General features: G+C 44.9%; 1 protein-coding gene across 1 annotated transcript in view; it reads right to left on the reverse strand.

Annotated features, from left to right (window-relative positions):
* The window catches only part of SLC16A2 (solute carrier family 16 member 2), a 558,487-nt gene that overhangs the window by 52,604 nt on the left and 478,434 nt on the right, over positions 1–27,449 (reverse strand). The window contains exon 5 of the mRNA XM_086918399.1: positions 6,622–6,850. Within this exon, the coding sequence (XP_086774525.1) occupies positions 6,622–6,850 (229 nt within the window). The remainder of the gene's footprint in view (positions 1–6,621; positions 6,851–27,449) is intronic.

Here is a 27,449-nt window from a genome sequence, read left to right on the forward strand (position 1 = left end):
GGCCGGTCGCAGCAAGTATTTCTTCGCCCCCATGTTTCCACACCTAAATCCCTTATGTATGGGGTGCCCCAGGGCTCTGCCCTGAGCCCCACCTTGTTCAATGTTTATTTGGCCACGCTGGCTTCTCTTGTTGAGCAACGGGGAGTGAAAGCTGTCTCCTATGCTGATGACATCAGCTGGTGTTCACTTTCAAAGAGCTCTCGGAAGCAGCTTTCGACAACTTCAAGAACTGTTTGGCCAACATCTTGACCTGGATGACGGATTGTTGCCTCAAATTAAATACTGCTAAAATTGAGGTGATATTTTTTAATCAACCTTCTCCTCCGACTCCCAGTCTCTGGTGGCTGTCGGAGCTGAACCCTCCGCCCATTCCAGTCGATGCAGCTAGGAATCCTGGCTTCAAATTCGATACGCACCTCTCTTGTAAAGCTCAGATCTGCCAAGTCTCTTCTGCTTGTTTCTGGAAATTAAAAGCCTTGCAGAAATGTTTGCATTTTCTTCCAATGGATTGTCGGAAGACTGTAGTCCATGCCATGGTAACATCGAGGTTGGACTATGTTAATAGCTTGTACCTGAGTCTACCTGCCTATTTGACTCAAAGACTACAGGTTATTCAGAATGCGGCGGCCAGACTCATCAGAAATGTGCAGTTTCGTTATTGCATCTCCCCTACCTGCAGAGCCTTCATTGGCTGCCTGTCCAAAAGAGGATAGAGTTCAAGGCACTCAGCATCCCCTATAGAGCGTCCAGGGATAGGGGACCAGTGTACCTGAGATAGAGACTCCAAGAAATACCACCAAGCAAGGACCTTGAGATCCAATTTTCAGCAACTTCTCAGGATTCCCAGCTTCTCTAAAGCTAGGATTGGTGGGAGAGCTTTCTCAGTGAGAACCACATCCTTGTGGAACTCCATGCCTGACTATCTTTATAAAGCGGTACAAAAGGGGGTGGTGATGAACGGAGCATCTGAACCAATCAAACACTCACACCCAGTCAACAGATCTGGGTTTAATCCATCACCGTTCTTTATCCCACTTTGCCACCCCAGTTCAGACATGGCCATATGCAAATTAGTCAGACCCTGTGCCTCATGGGAACAGTCCAGCCCGAACTGCCAAGCCATGCCTTCCCTGGACCGGAAACAAGCTTCCTAGGATCGGTTTCTGGCATTCCAGCCGTCTCCAGCCCGGCTTGCTTGAATCCAGTGGCAAAGTGAGCAAGGGACTCACGTCTGAGCATACCCTGCCAACTTATGGCGAACAAAGCGGTGCAAAAGGGTGTGGTGACTATCTTTGTAAGGCACAGACTGAACAAGCATTTCGGAAAAAATTGAAGACCTGGCTGTTTGCCTGTCACAAGTTTGTAGTCCTTCTTCCTCCTCCTATTCTGCAGGATCCATTTCAGAGCTAGGACACATCCGTTGGAGGTAGTCGTACACTCTAAAAATGTCTTTGAGTTGAGTTGTGTTGAGGACCTACATGCGGACATATCCAAGCACCAGCATATCCGCAGGTGCAGTCAGCACCCTACGTAGCCCAACCACAGAATAAGTAAGGCAGGTAGAACAAAGGAACCCAGCACGCACCACAGATTATCAAGAAGCAGCCAGGAATGAGCTTTGAAGATGGAGCCAAGTTGAGTGAATGGCCTTGAACGCAATTTGCTCCTAGCTTTGGGTAATCAATGTAACTTGTATAGAATTCGAGAAATATAATTGAATTTGTTTTTTGACATGATGTGTTTGCACTGGAATTATAGACTTGAATAGAGCCAGTTGTTACTGGCAGCCTGGACCTCCCACCAGTACTCGAGTTTGCGCTCCCTGAAAGTGGATATTTTTAACCGCATCAATGCTGATGACGGAACCGCTCCGTCATCAGCCGCGGTGGCGCTGTGCTGATGACGGAGCGGTTACGTCATGGCCCGCCTGACGCGCTTGCGCGGCGTGGATTCCGCGCCTGCACTGAGTGTTCTATTGAGCGGGCGGGGCCATGACGGAACCGCTCCGTCATCAGCACAGCTCACCCAAGGCTGGTGATGGAGCGGTTCCGTCACCAGCGTGTAAGCGTCGCGTGGCCCCCCCATACCGTTATCGCTGCGGCGGAATAGCCGCCGCAGCGAAGGGGTTAAGACAATCAATCAATCAATCAATCACGGCATTTATATAGCGCGCTACTCACCCGGGAGGGTCTCAAGGCGCTGGGGGAGAGGGGTGTGTCACTGCTCGAACAGCCAGGACTTGAGTTGCTTCCTGAAGGAGAGATGGTCTTGGGTACGTCGAAGGTGAATGGGGAGGGAGTTCCAAGTCGTGGCTGCCAGGTAGGAGAAGGATCTTCCTCCGGCGGTGGCTCTGCAGATGCGTGGTACGGTGGCGAGTGCGTGGCTGGTTGATCGTAGCTGGCGCGTGGGCGTGTAGAAGGTCATGCGGTCATTGAGGTACTTGGGGCCCAGGTCGTGTAGAGCCTTGTGTGCGTGGGTGAGGAGTCTGAACGTGATTCTCTTGCTGATGGGGAGCCAGTGCAGTTCTCTCAGGTGTCCGGTGATGTGGCTGTGTCGGGGGATGTCCAGGATGAGTCGTGCGGAGGCGTTCTGGATGCGTTGGAGTCTTCTCTGGAGTTTGGCTGTGGTTCCGGCGTAGAGGGCGTTCCCGTAGTCCAGTCGGCTGGTGACGAGTGCCTGGGTGACGGTCTTCCTGGTTTCAGTGGGGATCCATCTGAAGATCTTGTGGAGCATGCGCAGGGTGTTGAAGCACGAGGAAGAAACGGCGTTGACTTGTCTGGTCATTGACAGGGAGGAGTCCAGGATGAAGCCCAGGTTGCGTGCGTGGTCCGTTGGTTTGGGGTCGGTGCCCAGGGCCACCAGGAGTCGTCCCAGGCGGAGGGTTATGATCCCAGGATGAGGACTTCCGTCATGTCTGAGTTCAGTTTAAGGCGGCTGTTCCTCATCCATTCGGCGACGTCTTTCATCCCTTCGTGTAGGTTGGCTCTGGCGGTGGTGGGATTGTTGGTGAGGGAGAGGATCAGCTGGGTGTCGTCGGCATAGGAGATGATGTTGAGGTGGTGTTGGCGTGCGATGGCTGCGAGGGGGCTCATGTAGACGTTGAAGAGGGTCGGGCTAAGAGAAGATCCTTGTGGTTCGCCGCAGATGACTTCGGTGGCTTCGGATCTCAACGGAGGGAGGCGGACTCTCTGGGTTCTTCCGGTGAGGAACGAGATGATCCATTCCAGCGCTTTCTCTCGGATTCCAATGTCGCTGAGGCGCTTCACTAGGGTTTGGTGGCAGACCGTGTCGAACGCTGCGGAGAGGTCCAGGAGGATGAGGGCCGCTGTTTCCCCTTTGTCGATCAGGGTTCTGATGTCGTCGGAGGTTGCGATCAGGGCGGTCTCGGTGCTGTGGTTGGCCCGAAATCCGGACTGCGAGTGGTCGAGGGATCCGTTCGTCTCGAGGAAGGCGGCAAGCTGTTTGTCGACGGTCTTCTCGATGACTTTGGCCGGAAAAGGAAGGAGCGAGATGGGACGGTAGTTCTTGAGGTCGGTGGGGTCCGCCGTTGGTTTCTTCAGGAGGGCGGTCAGCTCGGCATGCTTCCAGCTCTCCGGGAAGGTGGCGGTGTGGAAGGAGGAGTTGATGGTGTCTCGGAGATGGGGTGCGATGGTGGCGGCGGCTTTGTTGAAGACGTGGTGTGGGCACGGGTCGGTTGGTGATCCTGAGTGGATGGAGTTCATCGTGCGGGTGGTGTCTTCGGTGCTGATCGGGGTCCAGTTGCAGAGGGTGGTGGTGGCGGGCGTTGGTTCGGTGGTAGGGTGCGTTCTCTGTGAGTCAAAGCTGTTGTGTATGTCGGCGATCTTGCGATGGAAGAACGAGGCGAGGGAGTCGCAGAGGTCTTGCGTAAGAGTGATGTCGTTGGTTCTGGCGCTGGGGTTGGAGAACTCTTTGACGATGCTGAAGAGTTCCTTGCTGTCGTGGGCGTTGTTGTCCAGTCGTTCTTTAAGTGCCGTCTTCTTGGTGGCGCGGATCAGCGCCTCCAAGAAGATGGTGTTTGCGGGTGGCGTGCTTGAGGGCAGTCCAGTTGTCTGTGGTGTGGTCAAGCCGCCAGCGCTTCTCGCGGGTGCGGCAGTTCTTCTTGGATTCCTTGAGTTCGTCGGTGAACCAGGGGGTTTTCTTGCTGCCGGATCTATTACATCCTTATATTGGAGCCTTCTTGTCACTGGTGACCTGCATGCAGCCCTCATCTTGCTAATTGTCTGCATGAGTGCCTGAGCAGATGTCATAGACGTCTACGTAAAGGTAAAAGGACGTGAGCCATCAGTGGGAGGGCGGTGAATAAACTTCTTGTGACCAGTGCTCAATAGTGTGGCTGGAGATGAGATCCCCATATCGAATTGGACGAATCCTTCTGGTAGCTCCTTGCACTAATGGCAAGAATACACGAGGTCCTAGAGCATTTTAAGTTACTCGTTATCATTAAAAGGCATCCAGGGATTAGTATTATGACAAGTACTGGGGCATACTTCTAACCTGCTAGGATTTTGCACACATTTGTTGTTAAAAACATAAGAAAGAATTGCTGAGAAAGGAGGTTGTTGAGTATCAAATTGAATACTGGAATCGGATACTGGCAACTGGTTTACTTCAATATTTCTAGCAGTAGAACCCAACTTTAAAACGACTACTTGTTCTGTTACATGTATGGATGCCTTTTGCTTGATATGCAATATCCAACTACTGCATACATGCATTCATTAAAACATTCATACATACATGCATACATACATTCATGCATACTTGCGCACATACACATACATACATACATATGTGCATGCATAAATATATGCATGCATACATGCGTTAATACAAACATGGGTGCATACACACATGCACGCATGCATACACACATGCATGCATACATACATGCATACATACATACATGCGTACGTACATACACATACATGCATGCATACATATATGCATACATACATACATACATGTGTACATACATACACACATACATACATGCATACATACATACATGAATATATATACATACATACATACATACATATCTATGAGTGAATGGAGGAGTGGGTGTTCACAACATACCCAGTGTGTTGTGAGTGTGTGATGGGGACATTCTTGGTGTTGGGTGTTACATAATTGTCCAGACATCTACTAGTCCAAATGTGGGTTGGTATTCCAGTTTTGCATACTTTGACCGCGGGTTAGGCCATGTACAGGTCTCGGCTGTGTGTTGAGTTTCCATGTTTGTTGTAACCGGGCTGAATGTTACTCTACCGCCTTCTTCCAGACAGCACTGTAGGAACTTCTATCAAGAGGAACAAGTAGAAGGTCTTCAGCCACTGTGCAAGGGTCTGCAGGACCGGTCTCCCAGCAGAAAGGAAGACACCTTTTCTCATGCACTGCTTGGTGAGGAAGGGACAGGCGGTGTTTTAAAATCTGGCTGATCAAGAAACCAACCAAGTAAATGACTAAAAAGAATATAAGATATCTCTACTAAACCTGAATAAACATTATTTGCCTAAATGAGTATGATTCTAGAAAGTCATCACTTTGCTCAAATAGAAGTGGAAAGTGTAGAAGGGTATGTCACAGCTTTACGGAAGCCAGCCTCATTGTGTAAATTTGGGCCCGCCACCAATGAAAAGATAAGGGACTGATTCATAAAAGGAACCTCCGCTCCACTGACCTCGCCCTGGCAGAGACCCCACGCCTCCGCAGAACCAGAGCAGGTGGAAAACCTTCTCCTACATCGTTGCAAAGACCTGGAACGAGCGCCCAGTCAACATCAGACACTCCCCGACTCTGCACACCTTCAGGAAGAGCATCAAGACCTGGCTCTTTGACTGATCCATAGCTGCCCCGCCCCCCAGCCCTTTGAGACCCTCGTGGGTGAGTAGCATGCTTTATAAACCCCCGATTGATTGATGTTGAAAAGCATCAGTGAAAAGGTCTGAAAGGAACGGCAGTTAAATGCCCACCCCCCAAGTAAAGTTTGGAGGTGACCAAGAAAATCGAACATTCTGAAGCATGTATGGAGGCCATTAAAAAGATAACGGAGGTGGCTAATATACTAGCAGATAGAACTAGCAGCCAATACAAATGGCCGAAAATGAAAAAAGGACCTCTTACCATAAAGCATTAGGCAAATTCAATGGGAGCATATAACACTCAGCACGAAGACACCACAAAGTTGGCAATCTTGACCTTGGCACACGTTCTAAACGCCAGGAACAAATAATATTTGCACTCATAAATCACTTGCTTCTAGGACACAAGTGCAAATATCCGCTGCTCTTACCACCAGTAGTTCTGTGGGTTAGTAATTTCCCAACAAAACTGTGCTATGGGTAATACCAAATGCAGATATTGTGTTTATACTATTTCTACACCCTATGCCCCATTTATTTATGCTTAAGAATAGATTAACACCTGAGTCTCAATGCAAATGATATTTGTGCTTGGGTGTATTTGGACCCATCAATATATATATATGAATGCAAACAAGCAGGTTGCAAAAATGACTTGCCCCAAATAAGGAATAATACAGAAATAAAAAAAAACCAACTATCATTTTAAATACTTTGTATTTGAGGGTGAGATACTGACCTGCTATTGGCGGGCCAGCTGTCATAGGTATTGCCATTAGGCCTAGGAGAAAACCAATGGCCTGTGATGCCTGGGCGGGGCCAACCAGCTCAAAGGCAATTGGGCCCATGATGCTGATGAAGAATCCATCACAAAGTCCAAGGAAAAGGCAGACGACAACCAGGGCGGCGAACACTTTGCACAGGGGTATCATCATGCTCATGAGTCCGAGCAGCGTAAAGGCAGCAACCTGGAAAACAAGATGGAAATTCAAACTGTGAGAGAAACCAGGTGCTGGCATTCTTAACAAACATAGAGGACATTTCTGAAATTCTTAAAGAACAGATTGCTATTGTCCTCAGTGCAAATCCTTTCCAACTTATCGTGTCTCCCGCGGGCAGCCGACACACACAAAGCACAGACTGCCACAAAAGATTCCAGCACAAAGTTTCATGGGAAACAAACAAAGCTACATTTACTTTATTGGTTCGTCTCCATGTCCTGATATAGAGGAAGACTACAGAAATGTAATCAGCACAACCTGATTAGCACAGATGGTGAAGTCTGATTCTCAAATTTGCAGGTTCTTTGGGCCCACTTCACAGCGCGTTTTGATGTGACAGGTGCTCAATTAGGGTCTTAGTTACTGCATTTCCAGTGGTTCCTACACGCCATCTCTTGCAGGAACATTGAATTTCAAGAATAAGATCAGATATAACCCTCAAATGTCCCTGCCAATGCTCGTACGCTGCATTTCCAATTGGTATAATCTACTCTATTAGTGTTCAATACCCCAGGCCACTACACCTACTGGTTTTGCCACAACCCCTCGCTACTCTAGTTTACTAGGAGGTCTACATTCATAGTACTTGTCTTAAATACCACCAGTGTCCTAATTCTTTCCACATCTTGCTCCAGCAGAAAGAAGCCCCATCTCAGGGTTCTATGATAACAAGCTTAACCATGCTCAAGCCATTGAAACTTGTTTTCAAATCTCAGAATGATTGTAGGCTGTACGGATCCACCCGGAGACAAAACTGCGGCTCTCCGATTTTCAGAAGCAGGTAACTCAACCATTTGACATACCAGATGAATTTACCACTGTATGCTGTTTAGTCTCTTTCATCCAAATCTCTTTTTTGATTTCAGTTTTCTTGTTTGTACTCTATACGGTCACATTATCTCCAGCCCGCAGTTATTATCAACGTTTTATTCCCCCGACACAACACTCCATCCAGATCTCTTGAATAATAACTCCAATATCTCCTCAGCCACACCTCTCCCCATTCACAAATCTTCATTCAGGCCAGCAGTGCCAAAATGTTGGTCCATTGGATCCACATCAAAACTAGGTTTAGATGATATCCAATATCGAACACAGCTATTATAAGGAGAGTCCGTTATGCTTATCTTGAAAATATAAGATGACAACCTCATGCACCAATTTTAGGCAATTTTGCTTTAGATCTTATTTTCCATACTGCTCCTCTGACAAAATGTTCGGGAAATTCTCAAATACTCTTAGTTCCCCTGGCTTTTTTTTCCTTCTTTTCTTCAGCTCTCAGAAAATATGTCTCCCACAGTCTATTCTTCTAACTTCTTTCATTCCTCTCGGTCTAATCACTTTACTCCTAGGCTTCTTCTGATCCACAAGATTCCCAGTGCCTACCCCCAGTCTACCTTTCCATCATTTCTTTAGCTTCTGCCTCTCTGCTGTCCCATCTTGGTTCCCCTCATAACTCCTGCCAACCTTTCCATGGCCTAGCAGTTCAGTCACTCAAAGGCTCCTCTGACTGGTCTTAAGCGGTATAAACAGATGAGTATGATACAAAGGACCTGGAGATGACTTCTCTAGCGCAAGGGTCTGACGTTGAGATCTCAGATCCTTGGTCTAACGGGAACATGTTTTGGTCTTCTCAAGATGCTCCGGAAGTTTTTGCCTCTTCTCTCAGAGGAGCATAGGAAGATGACAGTGCAGGCCCTGATTGGCTCAAGATTGGATTATTCCAACGTCCTCTATCTGGGCCTGCCAGAATATCTATTGCAGCGGCTGCAAGTTGTTCAGAACGCGGCCGCGAGGGCCATTTATGGCCTAAATAGGCGAGCCAGCGCTGCCGGCCTGTTGCAGTCGCTTCATTGGCTGCCTATCCGGAAGCGGATTGCCTTTAAGGCTTTGACCTTGGCCTATAAAGCCCTTCATGCTGTGGGAGCAAAGTATCTCCAAAGGAGACTTGCCTTTTACCATCCGGCTCGCTCTCTAAGATCAGAATCTCTTCTTGCGGTGGTTCCGCGAGTAAAAAGAGCCCGTATTGGAGGCCGCTCCTTTGGGCTGCTGGCGCCACAGCTGTGGAACACTCTGCCGTTACGCGGTGCCACTAACTTGCTTGCCTTCAGGAGGGGCCTTAAAACTTGGCTTTTTGCCCTTTAAGCCATCACCCCTCGGTTCTGTTTCTTTTAATCTGCTCTTATATCACTGTGTTGTGTTATTCTGCTATAGGCCTCAATAAAAGCGCCGGGACACTCTCTTTGAGTAGCTGTGCGCTATACAAAACAAAATATAACATAACATAACATAACAAATATAACAAGATATAAACATGTGCTACTCTTCCATGTATTCAAATAATATGATGGACAGCGACTAGATATGTTTGTACATTCTATGATTAAGCTCCTCAAATCACTGAAGCAAACCAAACACTCCTTAAATGTAGTGGAGCTCAAGACTTTACATTGAGAGTGATGCTGGAGAGTGCAAGAGTTACCAACTAAAAAAAAGAAATACCACGTATGAATTGATTTAAATTCTTTAAAAAGAGAGGAGAATTATCTAGTTCCTACAAAAAAAGTTGAGGAAAACTGATAAAAAAGTGAAGGAAAATGGGTTTTAATATTGAAATGTACCTGAAAGGGAGCACCAATTATTATGGGCCTGATTGCAAGAAAAGGGATCCATTAAATGACAGACGAAATGACAGCCTCTCTCAGAGTTTTCAGTGGTACCAGGTCGATTTGTGATTGAATGTTGTTGTATATGTTTAGTGGGTTAGCCACGATGAAGAAAGGCACCTTTAAACCCAGACTCTTTGCTGGATCCCAACCCTTACCAGCATACTGGATCTAAGACATCATGTGCCAATGACTTCACAAGGTCAGATAGGGTCTTGGATGTCAAGCTGAGAAAAGCAACAGCTTCAATGGAAGGTGCCTCTTCACAGTGCACCTAGATACAAACCTGTAAGATGGCCTGGATGGATTCCATCAGTCAGTACTTTTTAAGGTGGAGTGGTGTTGCCTTGCAATCTAAGGTTATTAGGACTAGTGGTCTAGGCAGGGCTCCTAGGCTATATGAGGTGCTGGGCTGGGGTCTCAGGAACATCATTTCAATCTCTTGTGATCTCTACATGAGACAATTTCTTATAAGTCATATAGTTATCTAACCACCTTTAGGTTTGGAGGTAAGTCATCTTTTGCTCTTCAAGATTTTCAGTTTTTCCCACTGTCTTTCTTCATATGCAAGTCCATCCTAATGCACTTAGAATAGGTCTCAAAGAGGCTGGGGTTATAATTTACATCACTAAATCACAATGCAATATATCGTGTGACAAACATATTGCTTCCACTACATCAACCTAACGCCTACATTGTGGAGTATATCTCGTTATGTAGATGTGGAGATAAGTAGACATATAGAAGCAAGCGATGTAGTGGATACAATATTTATCCAATCATGTACTATCGATACATAGTGACGTACAAACATTAAGGGGTTTCTCATTCTCAAAGTCATCTCCTGGGGCCTGCCAGTATCCCTCCTAAACTCTAGAGCAAATTTCAAGCTCCATTTCCTTGATAATGGAGTCATGAGGGAGGCCGCTAGCTTTGCACAGCTTCCTACTCTGTGAACAACCACTGCTTAACAGAGAATTTCCCAAGGCAAAACAAAGCATATCAATATATTCTTGCACCTCGGAATTACAGATCTTGTGAAATATGAAATCTTGGGTGCCAGACAAACAACATGTTGTTCCCTGACAACTTCCTATGAGTGTCTAAGTTAGGTGAGGGGCCGTACAATTTTATGAATGCTCTAGCTATGGTTCCAAAACAATCTTAATAGGGAATGTTACAGTATCAAACAAATGTAAACAAAGTCAATACCCTCTTCTCCCTCAGTGGCTTCTGCCTTATCTTTGGAAGAGTCTCCCTAACATCTGTCTTTGTTAGATCCCCCTGACAAAACTGTTATGTGGACTAGTCCGCGCATATGAAACATCTGGCTACTCTTATCCCTAAGACTGACAGAAATATGCCTCAGAGCTCAAATGAATACGCAATGGTACAGAAGCAGATTGGCGACAATTTGCAATAGACTCGGCAGTCACAGGTAGAATTAAGTTAGTGGCACCAGGGACCTTGAAATAACAAAATGTAGGCACTTGAATGGCTACAAAAAAAATGGCCTGGTGCCAGTGTTTCTTCAAGAAAATTACTTCTGAACTGCTGTTCAAGCTCTTGTACTCCTGCATCTCGATGGTGGCAATACACAGCTCCATGGCCTTCTGGACTCCACTCTGGCACCCCTTAAGGGCAACCTACATGCCACAGCATGTCTCATCCAGGGCCTGAAGAAATCTGTCCCTATCAACACTACTCTGATAGAACTCCATTGCCCCCCCTTGCCAGCCCCCATCTTCAAAACCAACGGTATCAATTACAAAGCCATAGCAAACCAACACCACCGCTTATCTTGTAGACAGGCTCACCATCTCACGAGGCCCTTGCCACACTTGCATCCAGAACACCATCAGACTGCAGATGAAGAAGAAGCACCAGGAAGCAGGGCTTTTCCTGATCCGCTTGACCTGCCTGACCTCCGCTCCATTGAGGTCGGCCTGAAATCACACCTATGCCCCAGTAACCAGAGAACTGAACATTGACATTGGTATTTTACTTTATTTAGTGTCTGTTTGCTCATCAAACTTGCCTCTATAGTTAGAAATGGGTTTAGTAATTTTATTGTGATGTTTTCTTGACTTTAAAAGTATTGTTACTCCTTAAACTTAACACACATTTCTCTGGGGAATTACTTTTGCCGCAGTTACCAGAGGTTGTGCGGAGTTTCCCTGAAAAATGTATCTGTGAGTTTATTCGGTTAATAAGGGCATCCCTTCTGCAAATAACTTTCCTACTTTCTGGCACTGCTCTTTCTACTCATATTGCTCGTTAGTATGTGCTTAAACTCTATATACATACTAATCTTTATTACTCAGAAATGGGTCTCATCCCCTTGCCAGACAGGCACAATACATTTATGACTCCTAATAATGTGTTCAAATGAGTTAAAGGATGAATTAGTGAATGGAAGCAAAATATTTTTTGTCTGCCATTTTATTGTCCTTTAATTTATATATCAATGGTGGTCATTTGTTATGTGGTCAATGTATTCAGTCTTCAGAGAATCTTAAGTCACAGTGGTTTTTTAAAAAGGCGTAGTGAATGAGACGGCTATGATATTCCATGACTGATTGACAGCTTTGGAGCGAATGAAAATGCAGCATTTTCATATTTGATTTACATTGTCTACCACTGTAATGCTTTGGTGGAAATAATATATGTTCACTAGTCCCCACGGTTATACCGATAAAATATTACCAGGCACTAATTACCTGAATTACGCATGAGCCGTACATTATGAACAGCTGAAGATCTGATTGCAGGGTACCACATGACAATCAGTGGGGCGATTTCTTGGGGAATGTTTCAACACTTGCAGTGCTGACAGCGGAATTTGTATGGGACAATATACAAGCATATCCATATTTAAGAGTTTGCAATGGAAAGTTGTGATGTTAGAGGTCTATCTGTTGTAAATCAACAGCGATTAGGTTAAGCATTAGCAGAAGACAGCTGTGTTTGACCATTATCGTAACAAATGTACCGACTCCATTTTGTATTTGTAGTAGCCATTTTTTATGCCATACATCGCCATGTGCTCATCGTGTGCTTTGTCCTACCTCCTTGTTAACTGTGCCTGAAGTCTGCCCGGCAACAGGCTATATTTGGCATCCCCCGCTTCCAGCATGTCCAGACATGCGCAGTAGGGTCTATGGCCATTACTAATTAGTTCCAGATAGGAATGTGTTTACTAGTTTCTGAAGACTGTTAACACCGCCCACCTATCGATTGTGCCTTCCAAAATCTCCTTGTATGGTCATGAAACTGCTCTTGTCTTCTGTACCGCCTTCTTTTGAGCCCCCTCATTGTGTATAAAAGGGGCCATGTGCTTTAGTTCGGTGTGCTACTCGATACAATACTCAAGGGTATTGCGTGGACTGTAGCACCACCTTTAAAGGTTTAATAAACTTTGCTTTAGTATTTTCCAGTTTCATTGCCAACTTCTTCCTAAGGTCTGAGGACTCCGTGCAGAAAAGGGCAAACCCCTTGCACTAAGTAGGCCTAGCTGAGGTTTGCTTACTACAAATCTGCCTCACTACCATGCCAGGACAGGCAATATGGCTTACAAGGAAAGTCAGTTGAGGGCTGGAGGACAGTGCTGCGCCTTTCAGGTCTGGATAGGCTGAGAAGACCTAAGAATATCCCTGAAAGCGGGACTGTATGTATCATCAACCTGATTTGCGATTCTGAAATAGCGATTTTTTTAGGAATCGCTATTTCAGAATAGCAAATAGGGATGTATGTACAAATTCGCAATTATTTTGCGAATTCCTAGTATTCCTTATTTGCGATTAGCAAATTGCGAATCGCAATTAAGGAATACTTTCTAATTCATTTATATGGGCCAGGAGGCCCATAGGAATGAATGGGAAGTTATTCTCAATTTGCGATTTGCAATTTGAGAATCGCAAATTGAGAATAATTTCACGAGTGCAGGGCTGTCCAATGGACACCCTGTTGCACCCCTGAAATAAGCAGGGGTGCACATGTGGCGCACATACATGCCCTAAGGGCATGTATGTGTGTCACATGGAACTTTGAAAAATGCAAAAATGTGGATTTTTCAAGGAATTCGCAAATTACCACCAACTTGAAGTTGGTGGTAATTTGCGATTCTTTAAGGACAATTTGCATTTTTTTTTGCTTCATACATTGCATTTAAGGAATCGCTAAATATGCGATTCCTTAAATGCAATTGAAAAATAAGGAATCGCAAATTTTGCGTTTCCTTGTTTTGCACCAGATTTTCCGTAATACATACCATTTGGCAAATTCGCATTCGCAAACGCCGAAATTCTGCGAATTTCGACATTTGCGAATGCGAATTTGCTTGATACATATGACCCTGAGTGAAAGGCATAAGCTTCTCTATTATGCACTTAAAAGATTTGCTGCTGTGGAGAATTAGTGCTCCCAGGTGCTGTGACAAGCACTGGAGCTTTGGAAACTTTCATGGGTTCACAGATGAGTCCAAAGCCAAAGGCTGTGTAGGTATACATGTGTAAAACGGTGTTGTAATTTGAATAATGTAGTTCTATCGCATGGGGACACACCTGAACACACAAGGAGGGACTTCGACTTGATCACTGCAAACCCTCTGCACCAGTGCAAAGTTGGGTTGATGCCAAAACATTTTCCATGGCAGCTTTTTAGTTGCCAGTCTACCTCTGCCCAGCACTATTAGACACCCTGCTCTGGAGACTGTGCCAATGACTGCATTTAATTTACTCATTACTGTATTGGGGAGGAGAACAGCCACCCAGAACTGGGGTTTGTGGTATCGGATAGGCTCTACCACAATACAGGAAGAACTCACATTCTTGGTTACATAACTTGATGCAATCTTGCTTTTGCTTGCATTCTTCTCAAATATTGCAGAGTTTTCTGACCTATAATGAGCAGCTGAATAAAACCTAGAAACCTCTGGAGTTTGCAGACATGGACAATTCGCCAAGTTTCCGAGGTTTGGACCCGGCCAGTGAAATTCACTTTTAAAGAGCTAAACTTGCTTGCGGTTCATTATGTCCTCTTGAGTTCAATTATTTATCGCAGCTGTTTCCCAATTGTTCTCAGAGGGAATATGAATACAGACAGCCATGGCAAGCATTATTGAACAGGACCCAGTAACAACAAAAGCTCCACAAACAAGCTGGATTAGATACTCTGGTCAAAACAAAACATGTCAGCCACATCCAACTCCTCTCTTGCAAACTAGAACTTCCTTCCTTTTACATTCCTGAAAAAGCCATAAAAGTTATGGGGTGTTTATTTCATTGGCCTTCAAATTTCCATCACATTTTCACTACTCAGAACTTTCCCAGTTGGTCACTTCATTGTTGACCTGCAAGGGTCAGTAATTGCTCTGCTATTTACATTTTTCTAACAAATCTCCAGAATATTTGGTGGGCCGAGTGAAAGTATGGTCAGGAGTTACCATGTGAAGGCTTGATTATGATCATCGTGTTGATGATGATTGTGCTTATAAAGCTATATATGCATGGCAGAGGGATTCGCAGATCCAGAGCTAGGTGGAGCAGGATCCGCCACACGTAAGGTTTGAATAACATAATGGCCGAGTGGCGGCTTCGTGGATCCACACCCTAAAACTAATAGCTGATATGTTACAGTCATATCAACTCTAAAAGCATAACAGAAGTGCACGTAAAGCTCTGTATATGCCTGGTGCTCGCACTGTGTGCCCCTGCATGTATATTTGTGTCTTGCTCTAAATCATATCCAGCCGATCAGCGAGGACCAGTCTGAACGAGTGATATAGGGAATTGGATCGTTTTGGTCATTGGTGACTATGAGTTCTGAAGATTTACAGTACTAGATCGATACCTAAACTTGCTTACATTCTGCACCATAATGTTCCTCAACCTCGTGTGGCCAACGGTCAATTGCATGTACAACTGGAAGAGTACTGTGCAGGCCAGGGAGAACAACCTGCCGGCATCAGTATTCTGTTTCAGAGTTTACACTGCAGGACCAGTGTTGCTTAAAAGATCCCAGCCGTGTAAATGTCATGAGCTAAGATATCAACTTGCAATACTCTGGATGCTGCCCTGGCTCCAGAACATTCAGAGGAGGTCCTCACGGAAGAGTATGAATGGTACATTACTAAATAATCCAAAACCTAATTCAGTGTCTCGCGTGACAATGCTAGCAGGAGTAGAGCAATAGGCATTACACCTCTTCTCTAAACTGAGGAAAATAGGGATAAGCGAGCCTTCTTGGAATCTGTAGTTTCAATAGATCACGATCAGGCTTTTAGAAAAAAGCAAGAAGCATGAAATACAGGTTGATATGGAAATCTGACACTGACATAGATTGATATGATGATAACGGCCATAACATTTTCCTTGGCGATCTCAATCTACACTGGGATGACTGCAATGGCAAACTGGTCAACGCGCTCAAGGGCTTCCTCCTGGAACTAAACCTCACACAAGTATGCACACAACCTACACATGTGAAAGGTGCAACGTTAGACTGGATTATATCTAGAAATGAAGGTACATCAATCCTGTCAATAGACCCGTGTGACTGGTCTGACCATCATGCCATAACATTTGTGATTCCCACTTTGAAAAAAGCAAGCCATCTCAACCCACCAGGCACAAAAGATGGATTCGAGAGACTAAAGAGAAGAATATTGAGTTACTAGTAGAATGCTGTGAGAGAGACATACAGCCACCCAGCAACTTGCAGACGGTAAACGATCTAACAGACCACTACACTATGTCAATAGAGAAAATTATCAATAACACCATGCCGCTAAAATTGAAAAGAACCACAGAGAAGATAAAAAATCCATGGTTTAATGGACTGCTAAACGAAGAAAGGCGAAAACTGAGAATGGCCGAAAGAAAATGGAGACAACACCCATCGTCTCCAGAGTTGAAAGCCCTCAGGAATATCAGGAACCAATATAACAAAAAGGTCATCAACTCCAAAAAAGAATTTATAAGATCAGAACTTGATAATGCCAAAAATAGACCGAGGAAACTATTCGAAATCTTAAAGCAACAATCAAATAAACTAGCAAAATCTGCCCAAGAGAACACAAATATACTACTTGACTGCGAAGAATTCTCATAATTTTTCACAGAGAAGGCCAAAACCCTCGAGAGAGAGCTCAGGAGCGCTGCAGATAACCTACCCTCTCAACCAGTATCGACAAAAGATACCAGCCTGAAAACAAACTGTAAGGAGGCCAAAAATAAGGCACATTGGGACACCTTCGACTTATATGACCAGAATACCGTCACCAAAACGCTCTCTGATATCAAACCTAACAACCACTATCAAGACCCGCTACCGGCTAAATGCCTAAAAGAAATCAGTCATGTTGTGGAACCAATGTGGACCAAAATTATAAATGCATCTCTAACACAAGGGATCCTCCCAGATTGCCTGAAAACAGGACAAGTCGTACCCATAATCAAAAAACTGACAGCGGATGCAACAGATCCGAATAATTTCCGTCCAGTGACCAACATCCCTCTACTCGCCAAACTAATTGAGAAATGCGTGCAAGGCCAACTGAGTCAACACATTACCAACTTTTCCCTGCTGGACGATTACCAATCAGGTTTCAGAGCAGGCCATAGTACAGAAACAGCGATCCTCCATATAGTTGACGACGCCCTACATGCCCTAGATCAAAACCAAGCATGCCTACTGATTCTCCTGGACCTATCTTCCGCGTTTGACACTGTAAATCACGAAGCATTACTGACCAGGCTGCAAGAGAGGATGGGAATATCTGGAAATGTGTTGAAATGGTTTGAATCATTCCTGCATAACCGAACACAAAGATTCCTGGTCAACCAAGCACTCTCACTACCATGCCCTAACTCTATCGGAGTCCCTCAAGGATCGACCTTATCCCCAGATCTATTTAACCTGTATGTTGAACCTCTTACAGAAATCCTCCGTAATTCACAGATATCCTATCACATGTACGCGGATGACACGCAAATATACATAAAGATCGTGTCCTTGGAAGACATTGAACGAATGAACGAGACATTAAAAATGACATTGGAATGGCTAACAACCAATCATCTGAAGCTAAATGCGAGCAAAACTGAGTTCCTACTAATCGCGCCACCAAGAAACCACACAGAAATGAAGGAATGGACCAAGCTGGTGACTGCACTAAACTGCACCCCAACCCTGGTCAACTCAGCAAAATCGCTAGGAATCACTTTAAATGAGAACCTCGACATGCAAGCCTACATTAAGTCAATGGCTAGAAATGCTTGTTTCCACCTGAACTACCTGAGGAAACTGAAACCATACATATCAGAGGTGGATCTTAAACTGGCAGTCCAATCTTTAGTTGTTTCAAGAATTGAGTATGGGTGCTCCACCTTGGCCGGTCTACCAAAATTGTCCACTGCACCGCTAAAAGCATGTCTCAACGCAGCGGCAAGACTTATCACTGGATCGAGGAAATTTGATCATATTTCTCCCCACCTGAAAGCACTAAACTGGCTACCATATGAAGCAAGAATTCAATTAAAAATAGCATGTATCACCCATAAAGCGCTCCACTACAACACCCCCAGTTACCTAGCAGGGAAAATTGAGATATCAGGGGGAAAGAGACCAGCCAGAAGTGCCAAGGAGCTGCTGCTGCGACCAGCCTCTTTCCGGAAGAAAAAAACGTACGATCGAGCATTCTCGGGCGCAGCCCCCAGAATCTGGAACTCATTACCTCCAAACATTAGGAAAATTCGGAATACAGGAACATTTAAGAAGGAAGTGAAAAGCATCTTGATGAGTAAATACCTACATAGTGGAGGATGATGACCTCTGACTGGAACTATTGTTCATCCTAATTCACAGCATCAACGCGACTATAAGGGAAAGATGCTGACTTGACCAAAGATAATGCAGAACACTGACTCGGATCAGGAGACCCTCCCGAGACCTAGCTGTATCCTTACTAGTACCTATTGCTGATACTTATACACATAGGTTTTATCCTCCTAGGACATCCTGCTATTATGTATACCCATATTTATCTAATCTACCTCCGATATGTATTATAACTACCTACCTCATAGTTACTCAACGAATGACCCATATGCTATATATCCTATTTACTATGCTAACTCTTAAGGTAGACGCCCATGCTATGTAATTTTGTATATACTCCCAACACACAATAGCATATAAGGTTCTACCTCAGTAATTCACACAAGTATCTACCTCATTTATGGACTATTTTGAAGAAAAAAATAAAAATACATTTTTTTACTATCTATGTGAACTATAACCAACCTCATACTGTGAAGCGCTCTGATACCCACGGGTCTTGTTCGCGCTATAAAAAACTCTATAATAAATAAATAATAAATAAATAAACGTAACACTTATTTTCTAGAGTACTATAATAACGGTGGTCACTGGAGTTAGATGAATAATAATATTACCTGAAAAGAAGACTGTGAAATGCTATTATGAAACAACGCATATCTGGTAGTCTGATGTCTTTGAACCTTTGCTATTGAAAACTGCAGCTGAGATGCTAATCTACTATTAAGGTTGACATCTAGGTGGTCTCTTGCTTTAGTGGACGTGTCAAGTGATGAGAGATGCAAAACAATATTGCGGTAACTGTGTCAGTGGGGGATGTTTTTAGCTCCAGTTAAAAATTGCTGTAGGGCTAATAGCAATTCTTCAGGGCAGGTTTTGAGTAGCAGAAAAAATCAGCAGGGAGTTACAGTCAGCAGCCATGATGTGTTTGTTACTCACACAATGATCAGCTTGAATGCAACAAAGACTAAACACCAGGAACCAGTATTTGTGAGTGTATTAAAAGCAGCTGGATGTTTCATGGCACTAGAAAATCATCAGAGAATGATAATTGAGCCATTAGCCAATCAGAGTAATAATGTAATCTAAGCAAGTAAGGCAGCAATTTTTAGTTGCTTTACTGAATTCCAGATGATACCAATGTGCTTGAATTGCGGAATTGGATACTCCGCACAGGCCAGAAAAGAGAAAGTTCAGCTATTTTCATGGCAACAGTCATTTGAAGACCAGTTCCGTAAAAAAGCAGGTGAGATGCAAGGATGCTAAACCTCAAGAAACACATTGCTAAAACAAAACAAAAACAGCCTGTTACTAGCTCTCCCTTCTAAAGAAAGTGAAGCCATTATTTCGAGAGAGTGACTTCAGAACTGCTGTTCAAATTCGCATACTCTTGCATCTGGATGATGAGAACACCTTTCCACATAGCTTCCCAGACTTCACAATGGCACCCCATACGGGGCATCATACATGCCTCAGCACGTCTCATCCAGGGCTTGGAGAAATATGATCATATCACCCTAAACTGATTGAACTCCATTGTCTCCACTTGCGGACTTGAGGTGTTGATTGTTTGAAACCGAGGAGACTTTCAAGTAGAGTTGTGGTAGAGGTTGATCCTGCTATATGAGAATACAGCACCCTGTACAGCTGCATGTAGAGGCTGAAGAGGACAGAGGACAGTATGGAACACTGGGATACTATGCAGGTGATAGGGACACTTTGGGACCAAAATAAACGAAGTGAATGGGTTGCTGCAACAGGAGTAATGCTAGTTTACCTTTAGAAAGGCCTTGAAAACCTGGCTCTTTACAGATTAGGCCCTATCAAAAGTCCAGGTTTTCTTTCCCAGCACTAATCAATAGATACTTTACCTTAGCGCCAGGACACCTCTTTTGGTAACAGCAGCGCTCTACAAATGCATAAAATAAATAAATAAATAAGTATGTGTGTATGGCAATGGTACGTCTACGGCGTGAACCTAGCCAAAAGGTAGGCAGCATTGTACAGAGTAAAAGCAAAAGCATGAAGTTAAAAGCAAAGAGGTGCCTCTCTTGGGTGCAATGATGGACAAGGCCTGCTGCCTTGTTTATTTTTTTTTATTTTTACCACTTCTTAGTCTTCAGTCTGATGGTGTACTAGCTGTGTGTGTGTAGAGAATCACCAGAGATGGTGAGTCTGTCTACAACATAAGCAGGGGTACTGTTGTTATGGCTCTGTAAATGAAGATACCGGTTTTGAAGATGGTGCAGGTCTGCCAGGGGAGCCAATTGAGTTTGATCAGTTTAGGGTGAAGTGATCATATGTCTCCAGGCCCTCGATGAGACATGCCAATGAGAATGTGCCCTTAAGGGGTGCCATTGTGAAGCCAGGGAAGCTATGTGGAAATATGTTACTATCATCTAGATGCAAAAGTTCAAGAATTTGAACAGCAGTTCTGAAGTCACTCTTCCGAAGTATTGGTTTCACTTTCTTTAGAAGGGAGAGCTGGTACCAGGCTGTCTTTGCTTTTTTTAGCAATGTGTTCCATGCGGCTGAGGTTGGTGTTCAGGGTGAATCCAAGTGACATAGCATTCAGTAAAAATTTAGGTTTGAATGCTTCAATGTTCACATCAATGAGCCAGATTTGTACTGTTTCTTTTTGTTGTTCTAAGCAAATAACAGGAATTGTGTCTAAACGAGGTGCAGGGAGTGTGTGAGGTGTTGGATGTTTGAGACAGAGGAGACTTTTAAGTAGAGTTGTGCACCATCGGTATACTGGTAAATGTTGATGCTGTTATCTGTGAATAGAGCACCAAATTTCTTCTTGTAAAGGCAGAAGAGGAGAGGGGACAGCATGGAACACAGGAGTACTCTGCAGGTAATAGGGATGATTTGGGACCTGGAAATACCCATTTCAAGGAACTTGTATAATCAGAGAGGTAGAAGGCGAACCAGTGAAGGACATTAGCGTTGAATGACATTCACGACTCCCTGGTGCCTCTGAGGTTGGTATGGTGAACTGTAGCAAAGACATCCGAGAGGCCCGGCAATATCAGGAGGCAGCAGCCATCTTCATCTGTGGTCAGGGGCTCTGCAAGGACACTTGATAGTCAATATACAAGACTAACGTTCGTCTCAATAGAGAGTCCAGGTTAGACCCAGTGTCTCCTTAGCTCTACTTGGGTTTGTGGGTGTGTTTTGGGAGTAAATGCTCAAATCCCTTTGAAGTGTACTGCCCTAACTGGTTAGTAATGAGAGGAGTGGGACGAGACACAAGGGCTCCATTGCATCAGCGTCCTTCAGTGCTACTTGGGACTTTATGGTCCAAACACCTAAAGGGAGGCTTGGATGCTAAAATCTTAGAAAAAATAGTCCAAGAACAACTCTCTGACTATCTAGAAAGCAATGATCTTCTTCATGATTCACAATCAGGATTCAGGAAAGGGTATAGTACCGAGACAGCACTTTTAGAGGTCTCAGAGACCGTGCAGGAGAGTGTGGACAGGGGCGAGGTAGCCATGCTTGTGCTCCTCGACCTGTCCGCAGCTTTCGACACGGTCTCCCATGCCATCCTCCTAAACAGACTCCTCGAGATGGGGATCTGTGACACCCCTTTAGCCTGGATCACTTCTTTTTTAATGGACCGTACACAACAAGTATGGTGCCGACCTTTCTGGTATAAAGACAAGAAACCACTTGGCTGCGGGGTGCCCCAGGGATCTGCTCTCAGTCCCCTCTTTTTCAACGTATATATGCACCCCTAGCAAAGGTGATTGAGACAACTGGGGTTAGAGTGATCTCATACGCTGATGATACTCAGCTCATCTTTTTCATCAGAGACCACTCACCCCTTGGTTTTAAAAACCTTAAAACCTGTCTCTCGAACATTGTAGCGTGGATGACCTTGAACACGCTAAAACTTAATATGGATAAAACAGAGGTACTGTTTTTCAATCAAGCAAACCCCATGCCACATACCACCTGGTGGCCAGCAGAACTCAATCCACCTCCCTCTCCGGTAAAAACGGCTCGCAACCTTGGCGTTCAATTCGACAATGAATTATCTTTTAAAACCCAAATCCAGAAAGTCACTTCGTCATGCTTTGGTAAACTACACATGCTAAGAAAGATCTACCCCTTTCTCCACGTTGAGGATATGAAGACAGTGACCCACGCCTTGATCACTTCGCATCTGGACTATGCGAATAGTCTGTATTTAGGACTCCCTGCCTACCTACTACACAGGCTGCAGATCGTGCAGAACGCCGCAGCTAGGCTGATCTGTAAAGTCCCCTACCGCCACTCCATTTCACCCCATCTCAGGAAGTTGCATTGGCTCCCAATCACTGCTTGCGTCAGATTCAAGGCCCTCATACTAGTCTTTAGGGCTCTGAATGGTAAAGGCCCCAGATACCTTAGACAGCGATTGAAATTAGTCCATTCGTCCCTCAACCTCAGATCTAACCACATCCGGCTTTTACTCCCCCCCCACATTCCGCCTTGCAAGGAAGGGTGGCAGAGCATTTGCAGTAGTTGTATCAGAACTGTGGAATTCCCTACCCATCAGTCTCCCTCTCATTGATACTGAATCTCAATTCAGGGACAAATTAAAGACCTTTCTATTCTCTGGCTGCTAATTCCTCCCTCCAGCCGCTCGCAATCCTTAGCGTAGGAAACACCCCCGTTGGGGGTAGCCGCGCGCTCAATAAATGTCAATAATAATAATAATAATAATGCCACAAGTTAAGAGCACTTTATCCTTTGCAGTTAAAGAACAGATGTCTGCGGGATGAGTTTGCGGTCACCAACCTATTGTATTCCAGATCCCTTATAAAAACCTGTGCTTGATTCACTTGCAGTCACAATTCACTTCCACTTCTACTTCTTGCAGACATAAAAAAAATCGCCCACTCCTAGCTGTCTCACCTCCACCGAACCATCACAATGCCCTGCTGTCCTCATGGAGCCCACTTTAGGTAATCAGGACAATTTTCCTGTGCCTTATGTTTTATTCAATTTTCTGTTATCTCCATTATTTTGTCCAATTCGTTAATTTGCTCTCCCTCAGTCTTTGTCCTTACCATCCAGTCTATCTTTTGTTTAATACAGTAATTACTTTTTTAATTAAACATGTTTGACCCTTTGCGTTATTTATTAACAATGTTGTTCTTTGCTTGAGATATTACATACAGCATCTCACACAAATCAAGTACTAGCACTGCCACATGATTATTCATTTATGTATTTATTTATGGAGATTTGTAGCATGACAAGCATATCCCATTGCGGCCACTTACCCTGAGAGTGCGAGCGCCAAGCATATCCCATTGCAGCTGCTTACCCTGAGAGTGTGAGGTTTGCCGCAGCCCAGAGCCTCCTTCTGGCTTTGTGAATCTTGCTGTCTGCTGCAACAGCCCTTGATGAATACGTGCCTGTTGGAAATGGCCCTTTTTGCAGGGTCTTCCCTAAACCTTTTGCCTTCCTCCTGGATTTTCCTAACCTATTTTTGTTGGTTTTATGACTCTGGGCACATTACCACTGCTGATCAGTGCTAAAGTGCATATGCTCTCCCTGTGTAAATATGACTGTGAATTGGTATATCCCTGATTGGCTTAATTGGTTTACCTGTTAGTCCCTAGTAGTGTGGCCTGTGTGTGTCCAGGGCTGGTAATCCAAATGCTGCTGGTGGGTCTGCAGCGCTGGTTTGCGCTACCCACAGAAGCAGCTTGTAAATGGGACCTCAGACCTGCCACTGCAGTGTCTGCGTGCAGTCCAGAACTGCCATCTTGGCTGTGAAGTGCCCACACTTCCCAGCCCCTGAACCGTCCCTTAGCATCATGTCAGTCACCCCTATGGTAGGTAGGTGCATTGTGTGTGTAAGGTAGGACATGGCTTGATATGTGTAGCATGTCCTGGTAGTGAATCACCCTCCATTTTGTTTTCACTGCTGCAAGGCTACCTGTTCTCCATAGGCTAGAATGGGCAGACTGGCTATTACATCTTATAGTCCTATCTGACTCTGGGAACATGGTAGAAATTCGAGCTTAGTATGCCTGAGCTCAGAATAATAAAAAACATCTTTTAGCAAAGTTGGTTTTAATATTCTGTGTTTGGCAATATCACTTTTAGAAAGTAGGTATTTTCTTGCCTAAGCCTTCCAGTGTGCTCTGCTGTTATGTGTATTGACTGTCTGGGTTTAGAGGGGCAAGGCAGGCTGAGTCAGACCTGGGTTGAATAGAGAGATCTGCATTGAGCACTTTGGAGGGGTAGCTTCGGGACCTGAATAGGGCTGTGCCTGGCAAGGTGATTGCTGGCTCCACCTCCTACTGTGCATCTGATAGCAGACCCCCTCTTTCTGAAAGGAAGGATGCAGCCTGGTAAACAAAGTGCTCCAGGCCTGAGCAGAACTGGTTCTGGCTGGGTTCAGTGACTAGAGACTTTTGAGAACAAAGACTGTTGGGGTATAAATATCTGTGCCCAAATCCCTGATTTTTGTATTGCTCCTAGGTGTCAAGAGGAACCTCTGTCCGTGTTACTGAAGGAATCTGCAGGAGAGGACTGTCCTTGTGTGCTGTTTCTTGGATTGGCCTGCAGTAGTTCCCCTTGGACTTGGAAGAAGAAGGAAAAGGACTTTTGAGAGACTTTAATTTTGCTAAGCAATTACCCAAGGGCTAGAAGAGAGCTAGCCTCCTGCTGGAGTCACAGGCACATCTGACTCCCCCACCAGCCTCCTGATTCCTCCCAGCGAGGATTTCTATCTGCAGGTGAGGCTCCTGTGAGTTCCACGGCCTCTAGTTCCACTACAGAGAAGAGAGTGCTGAAAATCGTCGCTAACACCCGTTTGCGAGCTGCCGCAGCTGAAGAGCGTAAGAAAAATCCACGAGCTGCTGCCGCCGAGCGCTCGCAAAGCAAAGATCATCGCATCGCACGTTTGCAGGCTTTTCGAAGGCTCGCTAACCCCGGATCATCGCATTGAGATCATCGCAGCGCGGACGGCGTGCGTCCACCATTTTCGTCGCATTGCACCCGGATCATCGGTCTCTCGCGGGGCGCCATTTTCTTTCATCGCACATGCAACAGGATCAACGCATCATTCTCCCTAGCGGCAATGATTCAACTCATCACTGGGCTAGCGTGAAGGAGTCTGTCGCTTTGTCCCGCACGCACCCGCAGACCGGCGCATCGTCCTCCCTTGCGGCAAGGATTCAACGCATCGCCGGCCTAGCATGGGGAAAATCATTGCTACAGCTCGTTTGCGACTTTTTGCTTGTTTTGCGACGAAATCCAGGTACTTTGAAAGTAAAAGGGTCGCAGAGACCACTGCTTTGAACTGAACCCCTATTTGAACACTTTGAACTCTTTTTCCAGATTTTCAAGAGTACCCCCATTTTTCAGTATTGTGGCTTTTTACTGTTAATGGTCTTGTGTTAAGTCTATATATAGAGACTTCTTTTTATAACTACTTGTGTGGTGCCCCTTTGTGGTGTTCTTCACTGTGTTACTGTGTATGATCATATATGCTTTACACACTGCCTCTGAGATAAGCCTAGCAGCTCGTGCTACGTTACCACAGGGTTGAGCAGGGGTTATCAAACGGTGTAGACCCCTTACTCTGACTTAGGAAGAAGGGTCCCTACTTGGACTGTGGCCTGCCACTGCCAACTACAGACCCCCATTTCTAACAGTGCCCTATTGTCTAAGTTTTTTGGGCAACTAAATTAACTTCATTTGTTCAAAAAATCAGCCCACAGATGGAACTTTTGACTGAGGAAACCTGTGTGCTTGAATCTACAAGATCGCTGGATTATGGTTAGGGATGGCAGTACAAATCTTCAAAATTGTGCCATTTACACCCATAAAATATACAGCAAAAAAATGTGTGTAAATGTGATGGAAATTTTCCACAATATTCTTCGGGTGTAAGTATAGAGATTCCACGACTAGAAAAAATGCTTATGGGTGGAAAAAAGGAAAGAAAATGTGTTGATGCACATTTCCGTCACACTTACCCCATTGACTTGTTGTGCCTCGTGGACAACCTGCAGGAGTAAGTCTAGGCCTAGGGCAACAGGAAATTTTAATAAATCTCAGTAGCGGCTGCTGCAAATAAAAAGTGGTAGGGGAGGAGGAATAATAATTTTTTTTTAACACTTACCTGACACAGTGCACCTCTGCTCCCGGCAGTCCATGGGCCACACAGCACAGGCTCCCAGAGTCCCCACACAATCCAGACGCTGATCTCATGCTATTACCAAGCATGAGAGAAGCATCGGGATTGGTATGAGGGGGCTGGTTTTACACTCGCTCAGGGACAGGGAGTCTCTGTCTTTTCTTCACCCGGCTGTGCAGTACAGCTGGGTTACAGAAACAAGTGTGCATGCCTTTTTTGCCGGTGTTGTGTAATATGTGGTATCCCCTCGGGATCGTGTATCCCCCAGCTTCGGCACCCTTCGGTCGGCCTGCCCTATTGGACAGCTCAGACGTGCCCACAAGCAGCCCCTCCCACCTCAGTAGAGGCAGCCTCGGCTAAAACAGGGAGAAGCAGCAGCGCACCGAGCCGAGAAGCAATTCACACTTCTAACTGCTTTAGCGTTTACTGGGACGACACGCAAAAGGGTGTCAATAAATAACTTCACTCTTTCATTTGTTTAATCTGCCGTGACCTCTGACTATTTGAAGGGATCGCCTAATACCTAAATGTAAATCAAAGGACACACATAACGGGATATCTGGAATACAAAACGAAACGAAAATATTACTTTGACCTCTGACTATTTGAACGGACAGCCTTATAATAACAACTAAATGTGAAACAAAGGACAAAAATAACGGGCTATATGACGTGCAAAACAAAACAAAAACATTACTTCAGGGAAATGTGATGAAATATAGGAAGAGGTGTGGCGCCGCGGCTAGGGCGACTGACTACGCAAGCTGGGGATCACGGTTCGATCCCCGGCGCCATGTTTACAAATGTGATTTTTTTTTTTTTTTTTTTTATTATCAAACACGAGTTAACCATAATTAAAAGGGAGATAAAAGTTTCACAGTGATGGAAAAAGCAAGGAAATAATGCAAAAAAA

Source organism: Lissotriton vulgaris, chromosome 4_1 (genome assembly GCF_964263255.1).
Source record: "Lissotriton vulgaris chromosome 4_1, aLisVul1.2, whole genome shotgun sequence".
In the NCBI taxonomy this organism is placed as follows: domain Eukaryota; kingdom Metazoa; phylum Chordata; class Amphibia; order Caudata; family Salamandridae; genus Lissotriton; species Lissotriton vulgaris.